The following is a 13,072-nucleotide window of genomic DNA, read 5'->3' as shown; positions in this document are numbered from 1 at the left end:
TCTGACTCTGACTCTTTTATTAAACTTTCACAGAAAAAAACCTTCCACAGAATAATAAGTATGTTTAACAAGACAGCTAATTAGGCATAGTCTATATGCAAAAGTGAAGCAAGGGATGGTTCATTTCAATAGCATTTTCTCTTGGTCTTTCACTTTTTGTATCCTTTTTTCTTGATTCCTGATCATTGAAGACATTGCTGGAAAAGGTAATAAACACAAGTGAACACAGGCTGAGCAGAAGCAAAGAAGATTTCAAGCTGTTTGAATGCTGCTTAAAAGCAGAGCCATAAGTAGAAATTTTGGAACACAAAGCAAACTGCATGAACCATGATCTCAAATCATCGTTTTAAGGCAAATTCACTGAAGGGATTTGAAGAGACACCTGGGGCCTTCACTGCTGGAAAGGCTGCCTCCAGGTAGGGCGTAGGGACTCCAGGTGAGGCCAGACAGAGGAGCTCATCTGAGGGTCCTGAGGGAGAGGCAGAGGGAAGCCCTCATGGGCAATCTTGGTAACTAGGTACAAAATTCAGTTATTTCTATGTCACGGTAGGAGTTCAAATTCTGTGAAGGACCTCTAAATTTCAGTGCCCTGGTACAAAACACCATTCATTCTATCATAGTCACAGCTCTGTGTAAAAAGTCAGCTTACTTAAAGAATAGGACAGCTGTATTCTGAACTTGATCAATTCTGACTTCCCTCCTCACCACCCTACTAAAATTGCTCCCTATAGGTAATCAAGGTTCCTCATTGTTTAATTTGACAGTCTTTTCTCAGACCTCATCTTAATCTCTCTAGACATCTCCCGCTGTTGACTGACCCTCCTCCCTTGATTTTTGCCCTCCTGCTCTTTCTGGATCTCCTTCTGTTGGCCCTTCTACCTTGTGCTGGACTAGGGGTCTCTGAGCAGTTGTCATGTTATGGTGTCTCTGATGGATGTGATCTAACCTCCCTTGGTTTTAGTTTCTTCCCCTGTAAAAGGAGGAGGTTGAGCCAGATAGCTTCCAAGTTCTAGTTCAGTTCTACATCTATGACATGATCACAGTTTTCAAATCAAAGAGACCACCACAACCAGCACAGAAAAACAGTTACATTTGTAAAGGCCTTTCAATCTTATCTCAGGCTATTTCCACACAAGCCCTCCTCATGACCAGCTCCTTTCTTAGTTTTTCTTTGGACACTTGCCCTATTTCTCAGTACAACATCAGCCCTGGAGGAAAGGGACTGCCTCCATTCGGTCTTCAGATCCCCAGTTGCTGGCATAGTGCCTGGCACAAATATCTACCATGTGCCATTAAGGAAGGTTGAATTGAACTGAACTGGCCAAATTGTGTACTGCCAATGCTCAAATCAACCCATCAGCCACCAAGCCCCTCCTGTGTCTATCCCTGTGCAAGGTGCTGGGGTTACAAAGACCAAGAATGAAACAATCTCCAGTTGTTTAAGCCCTTAGACCTAATGGAGAGCAGGGAAGAGAGTACCAAAGATGACCTACTCAAAGTATCGGTTCTACTGTTCAGCAGGATAGTTTTTGTTCTGGAAAAGACTTTAAAAGATTTCTCCAATAATGTTATTTTTCTCTCCCAATTTCTTAGAGTACTAAGAAAACACTACTTGTTTTCATATGTTGTAATCAGGTCAGGAACCTCAGAAGCTGATTTAGGACTCAAGTTCTACATTCTGCCCCCACATCCTTCCCATGCTCAAGGCACACATTTGTGAGCAGCGCTTGAGATAGCTGTTAGAAGAATGTTTTAGACAGAACCTACTTTTTCCAAAGAACTGGGAGAGCCCCTTCCTCTTTACTTCCCCCCCACACCCCAGCATTCTGTACCTTGGTTTTTCATTTGTAAATCTTCCACCAGATTCTGTAAACTTTCCAGCCTGTTCTGTAGCTTCCTACATGTTTTTCCAGTTGTTTCTACAGGTTGACTCTGAGAAACTAACAATAAAATTTAAGCATATAATTAAAAATGATTACAAAAAAATCCATTCATAGCCAGGTGTTTTCCTTGGAAAGTACTCAATATAGGCCAGAGATTCACTTTAAAGTATGTAAGCCTAGTGGGCATGGGGGTGCATGCCTGTGATCCCAGCTCCCCAGGAGGCTGAGGTTGGTGGGGCTTGAATTCTAAAGGTCTGAACTGCACTAGGCTAGACCAGTCAGAGTCTAAGTCTGGAGGCAGTATGAGCCAGCAGGAGGGGGAGACCACCAGGCTGCCTAAGGAGTATCAAACCCAACCAGGTGGGAAACCAGCAGGATAAAGCCTTCATGCTTCTCTGGATTAGGCCTTTTAGTAGCCAATGAACTTCTAGTCTGGGTGAGAATGGGAGCTCCAGTCTTAAAAACAAACAAACAAATGAATCTTTCAAATACAAAGGAACACAAGTAAAACCTAGAAAATAAGTTTTATTGTTTAAAAAACATCCAATTAACTATTTTTCAATTATGGACAGCATGTGTGAGGGGCATGCTCACAATTTCTTATAAGACCTCTCACTACAACTGATGATGATCAAGTTTGAGTGAGCTGGACACTTCCTTGATGTGGGTTGTCTGGGCATAATTAAATACAGGTTTTGTTAACACTTTAGTGTTGTCTGACAGGCTTAGTAAGGTCAGGAGGTAAGTGGCACATGATGGTGGGATGGTTAGAGATTTGGCTTTCATCCTCTGAACTACAGGATGCCACTTGAATGGAGACAGTGCTGAACAGAAATGCATATGGGGATCATGGGTACAACCTACCATGGATACAGTTGTGGCAAAAGCCAGAGAGAGCCGGAGAGGCCCTCTTAGACACGGATGCCAGACTTCATGAACCCCTAACAAGTATTTGATCATTAGAGTGATGGTTCAGGAACAACTAGAAAGAGAGGTGACCATAAAGAGCTAGCTGGGTGTCCTTGGGTATGGCTCCCACTCCACATGAACATCGATATCTTTCTTGAAGGAAGACTAGACAAGAAGAATAGGGGGTGAGGTGCTGGGACTATCATTGACAGAGATATTAGAAAAGGATCTGATAAGGATGCTCTACCTGTTCATTCTGAAAAGACACAGATGAGATGGTAATAGGTGTAGTTGTGATTCACTGATGTCAACTTGGGAATTATTTTCTAGGTTATCCTATGTCTGGCCCTGATTAGCACCTTTCTAAAAGTTCTCTAAAAGATATGATAGCTAATGCACTGGATGATCCTGGTGGCTGTTTCCTATAGGACCCCAGGACATGGTCCTTCTTTTTCTCCTTGTCATTCCTCTTCCTGTCTCACCATCTTTCTCTCTACACCAACTCCTGTCCACTTATGAGGCAACTTAAACATATATTTTGATGTCCCCTCAAATCTTCTAGCTTCCAAGGTCCTCAATCTACTGAACTTCAATGCCACCAGAGCCACATGCAGGGATGGTCACATAGGTACTCCATCTGGCCATCACTACAAGTAATCACCTTCTATGATATCTCTTTATCAGATCATCAAATCCTATCATTCCATTTCTCCCTATGCCCTACTCCTCCTAAGCCTAGATTTCATCTTCACCATGACCTCTAGAATCTGTCCATTCCCTAGTTCTTTCCTACACAAAATTCCACCTCTAGTCTCTCTCCTGACCTTCGGTCCCACATCACCATCGGCCTACTGGATACTTCTAACTGGAGGCATCTCAAACAACATATTATTATCCCCTCTGTTCCCAGAACATACCCCTCTTCCAAACTTCTCTAGTGTCTTTGAGGACACCACCATCCTTCCAGTCTTCCAGGTTTATATTCTTAGTGTCCTCCTTAATCACTCTTTCTCACTACATATCTAATAGGTTGTCCAATCTTGTTTCTACCTCCCTGGCATCTCTCACATACACATACCTCCTTCCCTCACCTCACACAGCTGTGAGCTCAGCTCAAGTCCTCATCAAAGCTCACCTGGATGATCACTATGGCCTCCATGTTGACTTCCCTCCCCCAAGTCTCTACCCACTATGATTCATCTTTCATGCCACTACTAGGCACCAAAGTAGATTGGTTTTCTTTACTTCCTTACTGTCTTTTCTTTCTCTTTCTTTCCTCCCTTCTTTGTCCATGGCTCCTATACAGGTGGATAAGGGGAATGCTGCAGATGTTGTTTAACGAGTTTTTGGCAAAGCATAAAGTCTCTCATGGCAAAGATGGAGACAAATATCCTAGACAGATTGAGGATTGGCTAAATGGCTAAGCCCAAAGAGGAGTCATGACTGGCTTAATGTCAGCTTGGCAGGAAGTCCCCAGAGGAGGGCCTGAGGGCTGTGCTTGACCCTATGTTGTTTAACACTGTTATTAATGAACTGGACAAAGGAATATTTGCAGGTAATAGAAAGCTGGGAAGGAGAGCTAAATAGTGGGTGACAGACAGAATTCGAAATGGGACAAATGTGAAGTCTTACTCTGGGGTTCAAAGAATCCTCTTCACAACAGCAATAGGAGGGAAACATGGAAAGATGGCAATTTGCCTGCTAAAGATTTGGAGAACTCAGTGACCTGAGAGTTCAATAGGAATAGACAGCATATTACCACAGCCAAGAAACCTAACATGATCTCCCACCATGATGCCTGAAACATCACCTCTCATTCACCTCCTGCAGCCAAAGAGTGATTCCCCTCAACCCTGGCCAGCTCAGACCATGCTGGGAGCCCTGGGTTCAGTTGTAGTGACACAGTAAGAAGCTGCAACCCATCCAGAGGACAGTAGCCAGGATAGTGGAGGGACTCTCCTGCTAAGGAGGGGTGGACACCTAGCTCCCACATACCTGCTCCAGAAATCCCCAGCAGCTCACAGCAGACATAATAATGATGAGGAAATGCAATGACCAACTATGTTGGTGACAAATCCAGCCCAGAGGTGGTAAGGAAAGGAGCCCTCAGACACAGTGAGGGTATGTGCAGCCTGGGGGGGCAGGGTGACTCCTAGGAGAAAGCCCAGCTTGGGGAATATTGAAGCCCACGAGGTGGCAGCAGGCAACACCTGGCACAGAGCCACTGGACTCAGACTGGACAGTCCAGACCCCAGGTCTCTGAGGTCCCTCACACTGGGTCCTGAGAAGGCAGAAAGGTCCCTGAACCCCAATAATTCCAGGGGGGTCTTACCCTGGGAGGGGAAGGTCAGAACAAGAACCCAGGGGGCCCAGGGCAGACCAAACAAGATACATACAAGATACACTAGACGTAATGGGAGAGGGGAGGCCATAGGATTGAGAGACATTGGGAAAGGCTTCTTGTAGTAGGTAGGATTTTAGTTGAGAATTGACAGAAGCCAAAGAAGCCAGGAAGGGGAGATGAGTAGGGATTCTAGGGATGGGGGGACAACCAGGGAAAATGCCCAGAGTCAGGAGGTAAAGCTTCTTGACCAAGGAACTGCTTAAACTTGTGTGTCATTGGATCCCAGAGTCTGTCGAAAATAGGAGGGTGTAAGAAGATTGTGAAGGTAGAATGGGGCAAGTTCGTAAAGGGTTTCAAAAGCCAAATAGAATATTTTATATTCGATTCTGGTGGTCTCTCATCAGAGAGAGTTTATGGAATGGGGATGACACGATCAGACATGTACTTTAGGAAGATCAATATGATGGCCTGGAGTGGGGAGAGAACTGTCTGTGGCAGGTAGGCAAAGCAGCAGCCTCTGTAATGGTCCAGGTGTGAGGTAATGAGGGCCAGGGGAAAGAAGGAGGTACATGTGAAAAATGTCATGAAGGGGGAACCAACAGGAATTAGTAACTATAGGCAGACCACATTATGCTGTACTTCAGGGATATTGTGTTTTTTACAAACTGAAGGTTTATGGCAGCCCTGCATGGAACAAGTCTATCAGCGCCATGTTTCCAATAGCATGTGCTCACATCATGTCTGTGTCACATTCTGGTAACTGTCATAATATTTCAAACTTTTCATCATTATTATGTCTATTATGATGATCTGTGATCTTTGAAGTTCCTATTGCAATTGTTTTGGGGTGTCACAAACCACACCCACATAAAATGGTGAACTTAACTGATGAATGCTGTGTGCTTTGACCATTCCACTGAGTGACTATTCTCATCCCTCTCCTCTCTTCAGGCTTCCTGTTCCCTCAGACAACAATATTGAAATTAGGCCAATTAACCCTACCATAGCCTCTAAGTGTTCAAATGAAAGGAAGAGTCAATTGATGTAGCAATTTGGGGGCGGGGGTTATTTTAAGAAATTGCCACAGCCACTCCCACCTCCAGCAACCACCACCCTGATCAGTCAGCAGCCATCAGCATGCAGGCAACATCCTCCATCAGCAAAAACATTACAACTCAATGAAGGCTCAGATGATGGCTGATGTTTTTAGCAAAAAAAAGAAAAAAGCATTTTTAAAATTAAGGTATGTACACTGCTTTTAAGAAACAATCCTATTGCACACTTGACAGACTACAATATAAGTGTTCACATCACTTTTATATGCATTGGGAAATCAAAATATTCCTGTGACTTGCTTTACGGAAATATCTGCTTTATTGTGGTCTGGTCTGGAACTGAACCCACAGCATCTCTGAGTAATTCAATATGGGAGAAGGTGAGACACAATGAATGAGGGATTGCGGAGGACATCTAATCGTGTCATCTGGGTGACTCAAAATGGTGGGGAGACCCTCAACAGAGAAGTTAGGAAGAAGGAAGTATTGGGAGGGGGTTAGATAATGAGTTTGGTTTTACACATGTTGAAGCGAAATGCCTCCAGGATATCCAGTTCACAATGTCCCATAGGCAAGTGCAAATGAGAGACTTGGAAGTCAAGACAGAAGTTAGGGCTGCGCCAATAGATCTGAGAACCGTCTTCACAGAAATAAAAAACATGAGGAGAGGCAAAGAAAGGAGAAATAGGAAAACATTCAGAGCAGTGAAGAAGCAGTGGCTAGACCTTGATCTTGGTATTCTTTTAGATTTAATAAATGAACTGGTAATTAAAGAATGAGGACTTTTGACAAAGGTGTATAATAAATCACGTTGACACAATGTGCCAAGGTTTACAAAGTGTCTGTACAATAGTAATCTGTATCTGGCAGCACTGGGGCTGAAGGACACTGAATTCAAAAGGATGGGGAAAATATTTAAATGTACAAGAAAAATATAAACTATTGACTATGGGGAAAATATCAAATCATCTGATTAATATGTGTAAGTTACAGGCGATCCTACTTTTTTAAAAAGAAAGGAAACAAAAACAGAAAGGGCTCTCATCAAATCAGAGTATCAGTTAGAGTTTGTTGTAAATGGGTTACTTTGCTTTGTAAAGCTAAAACCACATGAAATCTCTATGGGAAAATATGAAGAAATTTTCAGTAATGGAAAGAAATCAACAGGTCTCTCAAGTGCATTGGGGCCCCCATACCTTTAACATCTGATGTATGTGTATGTTTGGCAGTTCTGTAATCTGACTTGGAAGACAGAGAATCCTCGGCTGAGTTGGTCAAGAGTGTGTGTGCCGGAGTCCTCTCTGTGCTCTTTGGCTCCTGGGAGAACTTTTTAGGGGAAGCGGTGTAGCGGCTCCCACCAGCTGTGATTGAGGGACTTACTACAACACAAGCAAAACAGGTCCCGTGAGATGGAGGAAACACCACACTGACTTTAAAAACAAGTCCTTGTCATCTTGACACCATTTCCCCTTCCTCTGCATGGCCTTTTCTTTTGTTCACATACCATTTCTCAGTCATTCACTAACAGCAACCATTGAAGACCAAGAAAATGGCACTCACAGAACCTTTGAGTATGGGCTGGTGTTTGCTCTTTTCTGGTGTGTTCTCAGTGGACTGGGAAAAGACCAGCTTACCTCAATGGGAATGATTTTGGTTATAGTTGTTGAGTCATTTCAGTCATCTTTGGCAAAGACACTGGAGTGGTTTTCTATTTCCTTCTCCAGCTCATTTTACAGATGACAAACTGAGGCAAACAGGGCTAACTGACTTGGCCAAGGTCACACAGCTAGTAAGTGTCTGAGGCTGGATTGGAACTCAGAAAGATGGGTCTTCCTGACTCCAAGCCTCTGGGTTCTGTGCACTATGGCACCACCAGGCTGTTCCTATTGGAAATAATACTTAGAATCTTGGTAGCTGAGGACTTTACACAGCCCAAATAACATACAGCCCCAAATGTTACTCATTAATATGGAATTTATTAGTTTATAAGATTATTGTGTCACAATAGAATTTTGAGCTCAGAGTGCAAGAATGACAATATCACTCTTGATTCAAAAACATGAAGTGAAAAGGGCAGCTAGGTGGCACAGTCAAACCTGGCCTCAGATACAAGCCGTGCCACAGTTGTATGTACACGAGTAAGTCATTTAACCTTGTCTGCCTCACTTTCCTCATCTGTAAAATAAACTGAAGAAGGAAATGGCAAACCACTCCAATACCTTTGCCAAGAAAATCCCAAGTGGGGTCACGAAGAGTCAGACAGGACTGACACTACTGAACAATGACAACAAAGTGAACAGACAGTGCTTGGAGCTGTACGTGACTGGCTCCTTCGATGACACCATGGTCCCATCTCATATCCTGCTGGAATGACAGCACTTGCTTCTTTGGTTCCTTGTGATATTATGTATGAAGTGTCTAGCACAAACTTTCCAAACACTTTCTGAATGCTGGCAGTATGTATTTTTATTTTTTTTATTTTTATTAAGAACTTAGCATGCGCATCACCACCCAACATGAATATTTCAATCTATAAAGAACAGAAAAAGATGATTGTATATGTAGCTGTGAAATAACATTATGTACATTTAAAAATGTATGTTAAATTTACTTTTGAACTGTTCTTTATTATGAATGTAAGCCTCAGTATGAGCATTCCCCACTAGAAAAAACTCAAAAAAATCTGACCATTCACCTCTATTATTATATGCGGCTTGTCTGGTTAAGGTTCCTGTTTCACACAACAGGGCCCTGTCCCTCTTGGCTGAGCCCTCTCTGCGCTTCCTGCACTCTTTTCTAGTATCGTTTCATCAATTTTTTTGGTGCTCTTTTTTTCCTTGAATTAATATTAGCACTGCCCAATCCCCCAAAGAAGCCATCTCTTGTCACCAATAACCATAATTACATGAAACAAAGGCACCCATTGGCAGTGTCTGAAAAAACACATCTCATTTTGCTCCTCTAGCTGAACAATTCTCTTCTAAGAAGTGGGAAGATTTGACAGTTGTCTGAAGTCATGACTGAGCTTACCACGGCTCAGAGTTCCTAAATCTTTCAAAGTAGTTTTCCTTTACAATGTTGTTATTGTATAAATTCTTCTGATTCTGTTCATTTCTCTCTGTGTTAATTCACATACAAGCGTTTTTCAAATTTCTCAGAATCCACATTTTTAATAATTTCTTTGGCACAATAATAGTCCTTATGGTATACACACATCATAATTTGTTCAGTCATTCCCCAAGCACAAACTCTCCACATCTTTGCTATAACAAAAGTGCTACTGTGAATATTTTTTAAAATAATCAAACTTTTCCTTCAGTCTTTGACTGCTCTGGGGTATATGGCATGTAGGAGTAGCACTGGGTGAAAAGAGGTGGCATTTAGTTACTTTTTGGTTATAAACACTAAAATTAGGTAGGTGGATTCCTAAATACTTCATAAATTTCATCATAATCACATATGTCCAAGTTGCTTTCTGTTGGGACTGGAAGCTCAATTCCGTGTGGACAGTCTCGGGCAGGTAAAAGTGGGACTTCTAAATCTTAGAGTCTTACGAGGCCCTCCATGAACAGCGGGGGTTCGAGAAGGTCAGACTGAGCTAGCTCGGCTAGCTTGGGTATTTCCGCCTCTCCCCCGGAGATACCTGATGGGTGGAGTCTCCCTGCCCTCGAGGTCGTCCTGGATTGGAGCACACCTAGTTACCTAACAGCATGGTATTGAGATGCAAACTGTGTGGCTGAAAATTAAGTAGGAATGAGGAAGCCAGAAAGCTCTCTCTTAGCACGTGTGGAGCCAAAGAGAAAAGTAGGGCTCCGCTTCTTTTCTTTCCTCTCTCCCCTCCCCCTCTCTCCCCGCTTGTACTTCTACTTCCAATCCCTTAAGCTTAGCCTCCTTAGGAAATCTCCCCCTCTTCCTCCTAAGGAAGACCTCCCCCTGCACTTGTAACCGATTCCCTGGAATAAAGCTCAACCCCTGTTCGACTCTGGAACGTCCTTTCTCTCATATGTGCATCCGGCGTGGCCAGCCGAAGACCTGGGACAGGTAGGAAAGACTCGGGTAGCCCAATACAGGCCTCTAGGCTTGGCAGCTTTCCAAAAAAGTTTCACCAATCCATGGTTCCACCAACAATGCATGAGCATCACTTATCCCAGTCATTAAGTATTTTTGCCTTTGTGTTACACTCTAACAATTTCCTGTTCATGAGGTGAAATCTCTGGTTTATTCTGAAGTTTAACTTTTTGCATCAAACATCTTTTAAGCTACCCACTCCCACTGCTAGTTTATGCTTACTTCCCCATGGAACGACAAACTCCTGAAAACCCACTTGCAGAGAAAGCAACATTATCTATATAAAATATCTGTATACAGAATTTGTGCAGACTGGATGGCACATAACCACATAACTATGCATCATAGAAGAATACTATATAATGAAAATGTCAGTTTTCTAATTGGATCTCTCTGTCTCTGTCTCTCTGTCTGTCTGTCTCTCTCTCTGTCTCTCTGTTTCTGTCTCTGTCTCTCTCTCTCTGTCTCTCTCCACCCATTACAGAAATCATTGTCTGGCATTCAGGTCCACACTGCTGCAAGCACAAGCTGGCTATTTACCCATCCAGGGGCATTTTGGAGGGAGTTTGGATAGTGGGACCTGCCTGATACTTAACATCACTTCTGACTCCACAATTCCATCATTAAGAGAGGCTGCACCATGTAGTGGACAGAGGGCTGGCCTCAGAACCTGGAAGTCCTGGATTCAAGTCATGCCTCTGACAGATCCATCCTGGCTGTGGGACCCTGGGTCTGGCTCTTAAATGTCAGTGTTGTGCACTGGCAGAGGGACTTTTCTCACCTGGGAATTAATTCCCTATATGTCCCGCACCCCTGCCCTATACCAGTGAAATCACAGGTCCAATCCTTAGTCCTATCTCGAGTTGGTTTAATAAAAATGAAGAAAACACATTTTTTTCCTGACTATAAATCAAACTATTGCTTTAAATTGTTAATTTCCAAGCATCATTTGCTTATCATTGCTTAATGGCTCTGGAGTTGTGCCTGTCTTCCACCAATCACAGCACTCCCAGAAATTAAATGTCTGTTGAATTCATTGAACTGAATTCTCTCAGTTTGGCCCACCGGGAGCGACTGATTTTCAGTTTTCTTGAAAGGTGTAAGGACTTCAGCATAAGTTCCAGCACAGATGAGTAACTTTCGAAAAGTACTTTCAAATGTTAATACGCTTCTCAAATTTAAATTTAAGTCATTCTAAGCAACATTTATTGGGAACTATACTGAACTGGTATCTGTAGAAGAGAGGCTAAGAGAAAATACTTCATCGTAACAGTTTTTACTGATTATTTAGAAATTAGAGTAAAATATGTATCTTGAATGAAAATAGATTTTAATAAGTTCTGCCTGAATTTGACTTCAGATGGCCTTGTAGAGAATTTTGTACCAAAGGACTTCTAAATACTCACGGGGCACATAAAATATGTACAAGAAAAAGAACAAAATCTCTCCTTCTTTCTACTGAAGTCTCTGGTTGACTAAGATGTCAACCTGCACCTGGCCAGTCAGTGCTAGTTTTAACTGGTTGGTTCACCCACCCAGGGACCATAGACTGGAGGTGAAGGAGACCAGATGGGGTCTTGTCTCCCCTCCTGTCTACAACACAAGAAGGTCCTAGGCTAAAGTCTGAAGACATAGCGTGTATGTCCTTGTTCAGGGAAATTCCTGGGTAACAGTGCATGTAACCCAATCCTTGGGCTGTGACTTAAGCAACCAGGGAGAAGGGAGAAGTTTGGGAGGAAGGATTTCAGAGGTCCAAGTGTCCCCCAAACAGCCCAGTGTACTTATGGTCCTAACCTAACTGAAGGCTTTTTGTTTGTTTTTCATCTACAGAACACATTTCTCTATTGTCTTCAATACAATAATATGAAACAAAATGCAGTCTCAATTGAATAAGCCCAATAATGAACAAAGCAGTTGGGCCAAATGGCCTGCAGAACATCTGGATAAACGGAACATGTAAAACACTCTCATGAACAAGTAACATACCAAGGTCACAGGATTCATGGAATTGTGCTAACGTAATACACATGGGGTTTTGTATTAGTGGATTACATTTTAAAATAAAAAACCCATATCCTCAGAGCCTTTGCATGTTCTGTAAACGTCCAGTGAATACTCACCACTGGACGGAAAACCGAAGCCCTTGGCTGTGTCCTCCAGGTCTCCAGCATGCAAACTTGCAGGATCTCTGGAAGCAAAACAAGGATGATAATAATGCTAACTAACATTTATTGTCCAAGTACAACATTAAGATTGAGAGGAGCAAATCCAAGGGAACCGAAGTCATCAGTGACAGTGGAACTGGGCAACGTCAGCCATCACCAAAGCAGAAAGCTGCCATGCTCCAGCAGATGTGGCCTGGGAGATTCTTCACCTGACCTTTTCCTGCCCCTCAGTTTCCATATTATTTTTATGACAGGTAAAAAACAATACTACGAAGCCTAAACAACATATATTTATGAAGAGAAAAGAGGTGTTTCAATACAGTCATCTTTGTATGTTTGTATGAGATAAAATTTTCATGATTTAGGTTAGGAGGCGTAATTGAAAGAGATAGTTGTCAGGACAAAAGGTAAAAAAAATAATTTTAAGTAAACGAAATCCCCAAATATCTATGACTAATAACTAAGAGATTTAGATAATACAAAGAAGTGAATCATAAAGCCCTTTAAACCCACTTAGTATTTCACAAGGCTTTTACTTTTAAGCCTTTGAACATGGATTAAACTAATAAATAAGTAAAACCTGATAAACAAGGTTTAAAAGCTAGGTTCGCCACTGTGAGCATCCACTGCAAGTTCACTGCAGAATAA

The 13,072-nt window shown here is 42.5% G+C and overlaps 1 protein-coding gene across 8 annotated transcripts in view; it reads right to left on the bottom strand.

Annotated features, from left to right (window-relative positions):
• CCDC158 (coiled-coil domain containing 158) overlaps positions 1 to 13,072 on the bottom strand; it is a 108,630-nt gene continuing 95,558 nt past the window's right edge. For all 8 annotated transcript variants that reach the window (XR_011970434.1, XM_072624040.1, XM_072624039.1 and 5 more), the window contains 4 exons: positions 12,380 to 12,447; positions 7,388 to 7,570; positions 1,833 to 1,940; positions 1 to 197 (listed from right to left, as the gene is read on the bottom strand). Coding sequence is in view for 7 of the 8 variants with exons in the window: in XM_072624040.1 (XP_072480141.1) it covers positions 121 to 197; positions 1,833 to 1,940; positions 7,388 to 7,570; positions 12,380 to 12,447 (436 nt within the window). In the remaining variant the exon portion in view is untranslated. The remainder of the gene's footprint in view (positions 198 to 1,832; positions 1,941 to 7,387; positions 7,571 to 12,379; positions 12,448 to 13,072) is intronic.

This window comes from Notamacropus eugenii, chromosome 7 (assembly GCF_028372415.1).
Source record: "Notamacropus eugenii isolate mMacEug1 chromosome 7, mMacEug1.pri_v2, whole genome shotgun sequence".
NCBI lineage: Eukaryota > Metazoa > Chordata > Mammalia > Diprotodontia > Macropodidae > Notamacropus > Notamacropus eugenii.
The sequence above is the reverse complement of the archived record's forward strand: the minus strand, read 5'-3'. Positions and strand labels throughout refer to the sequence as shown.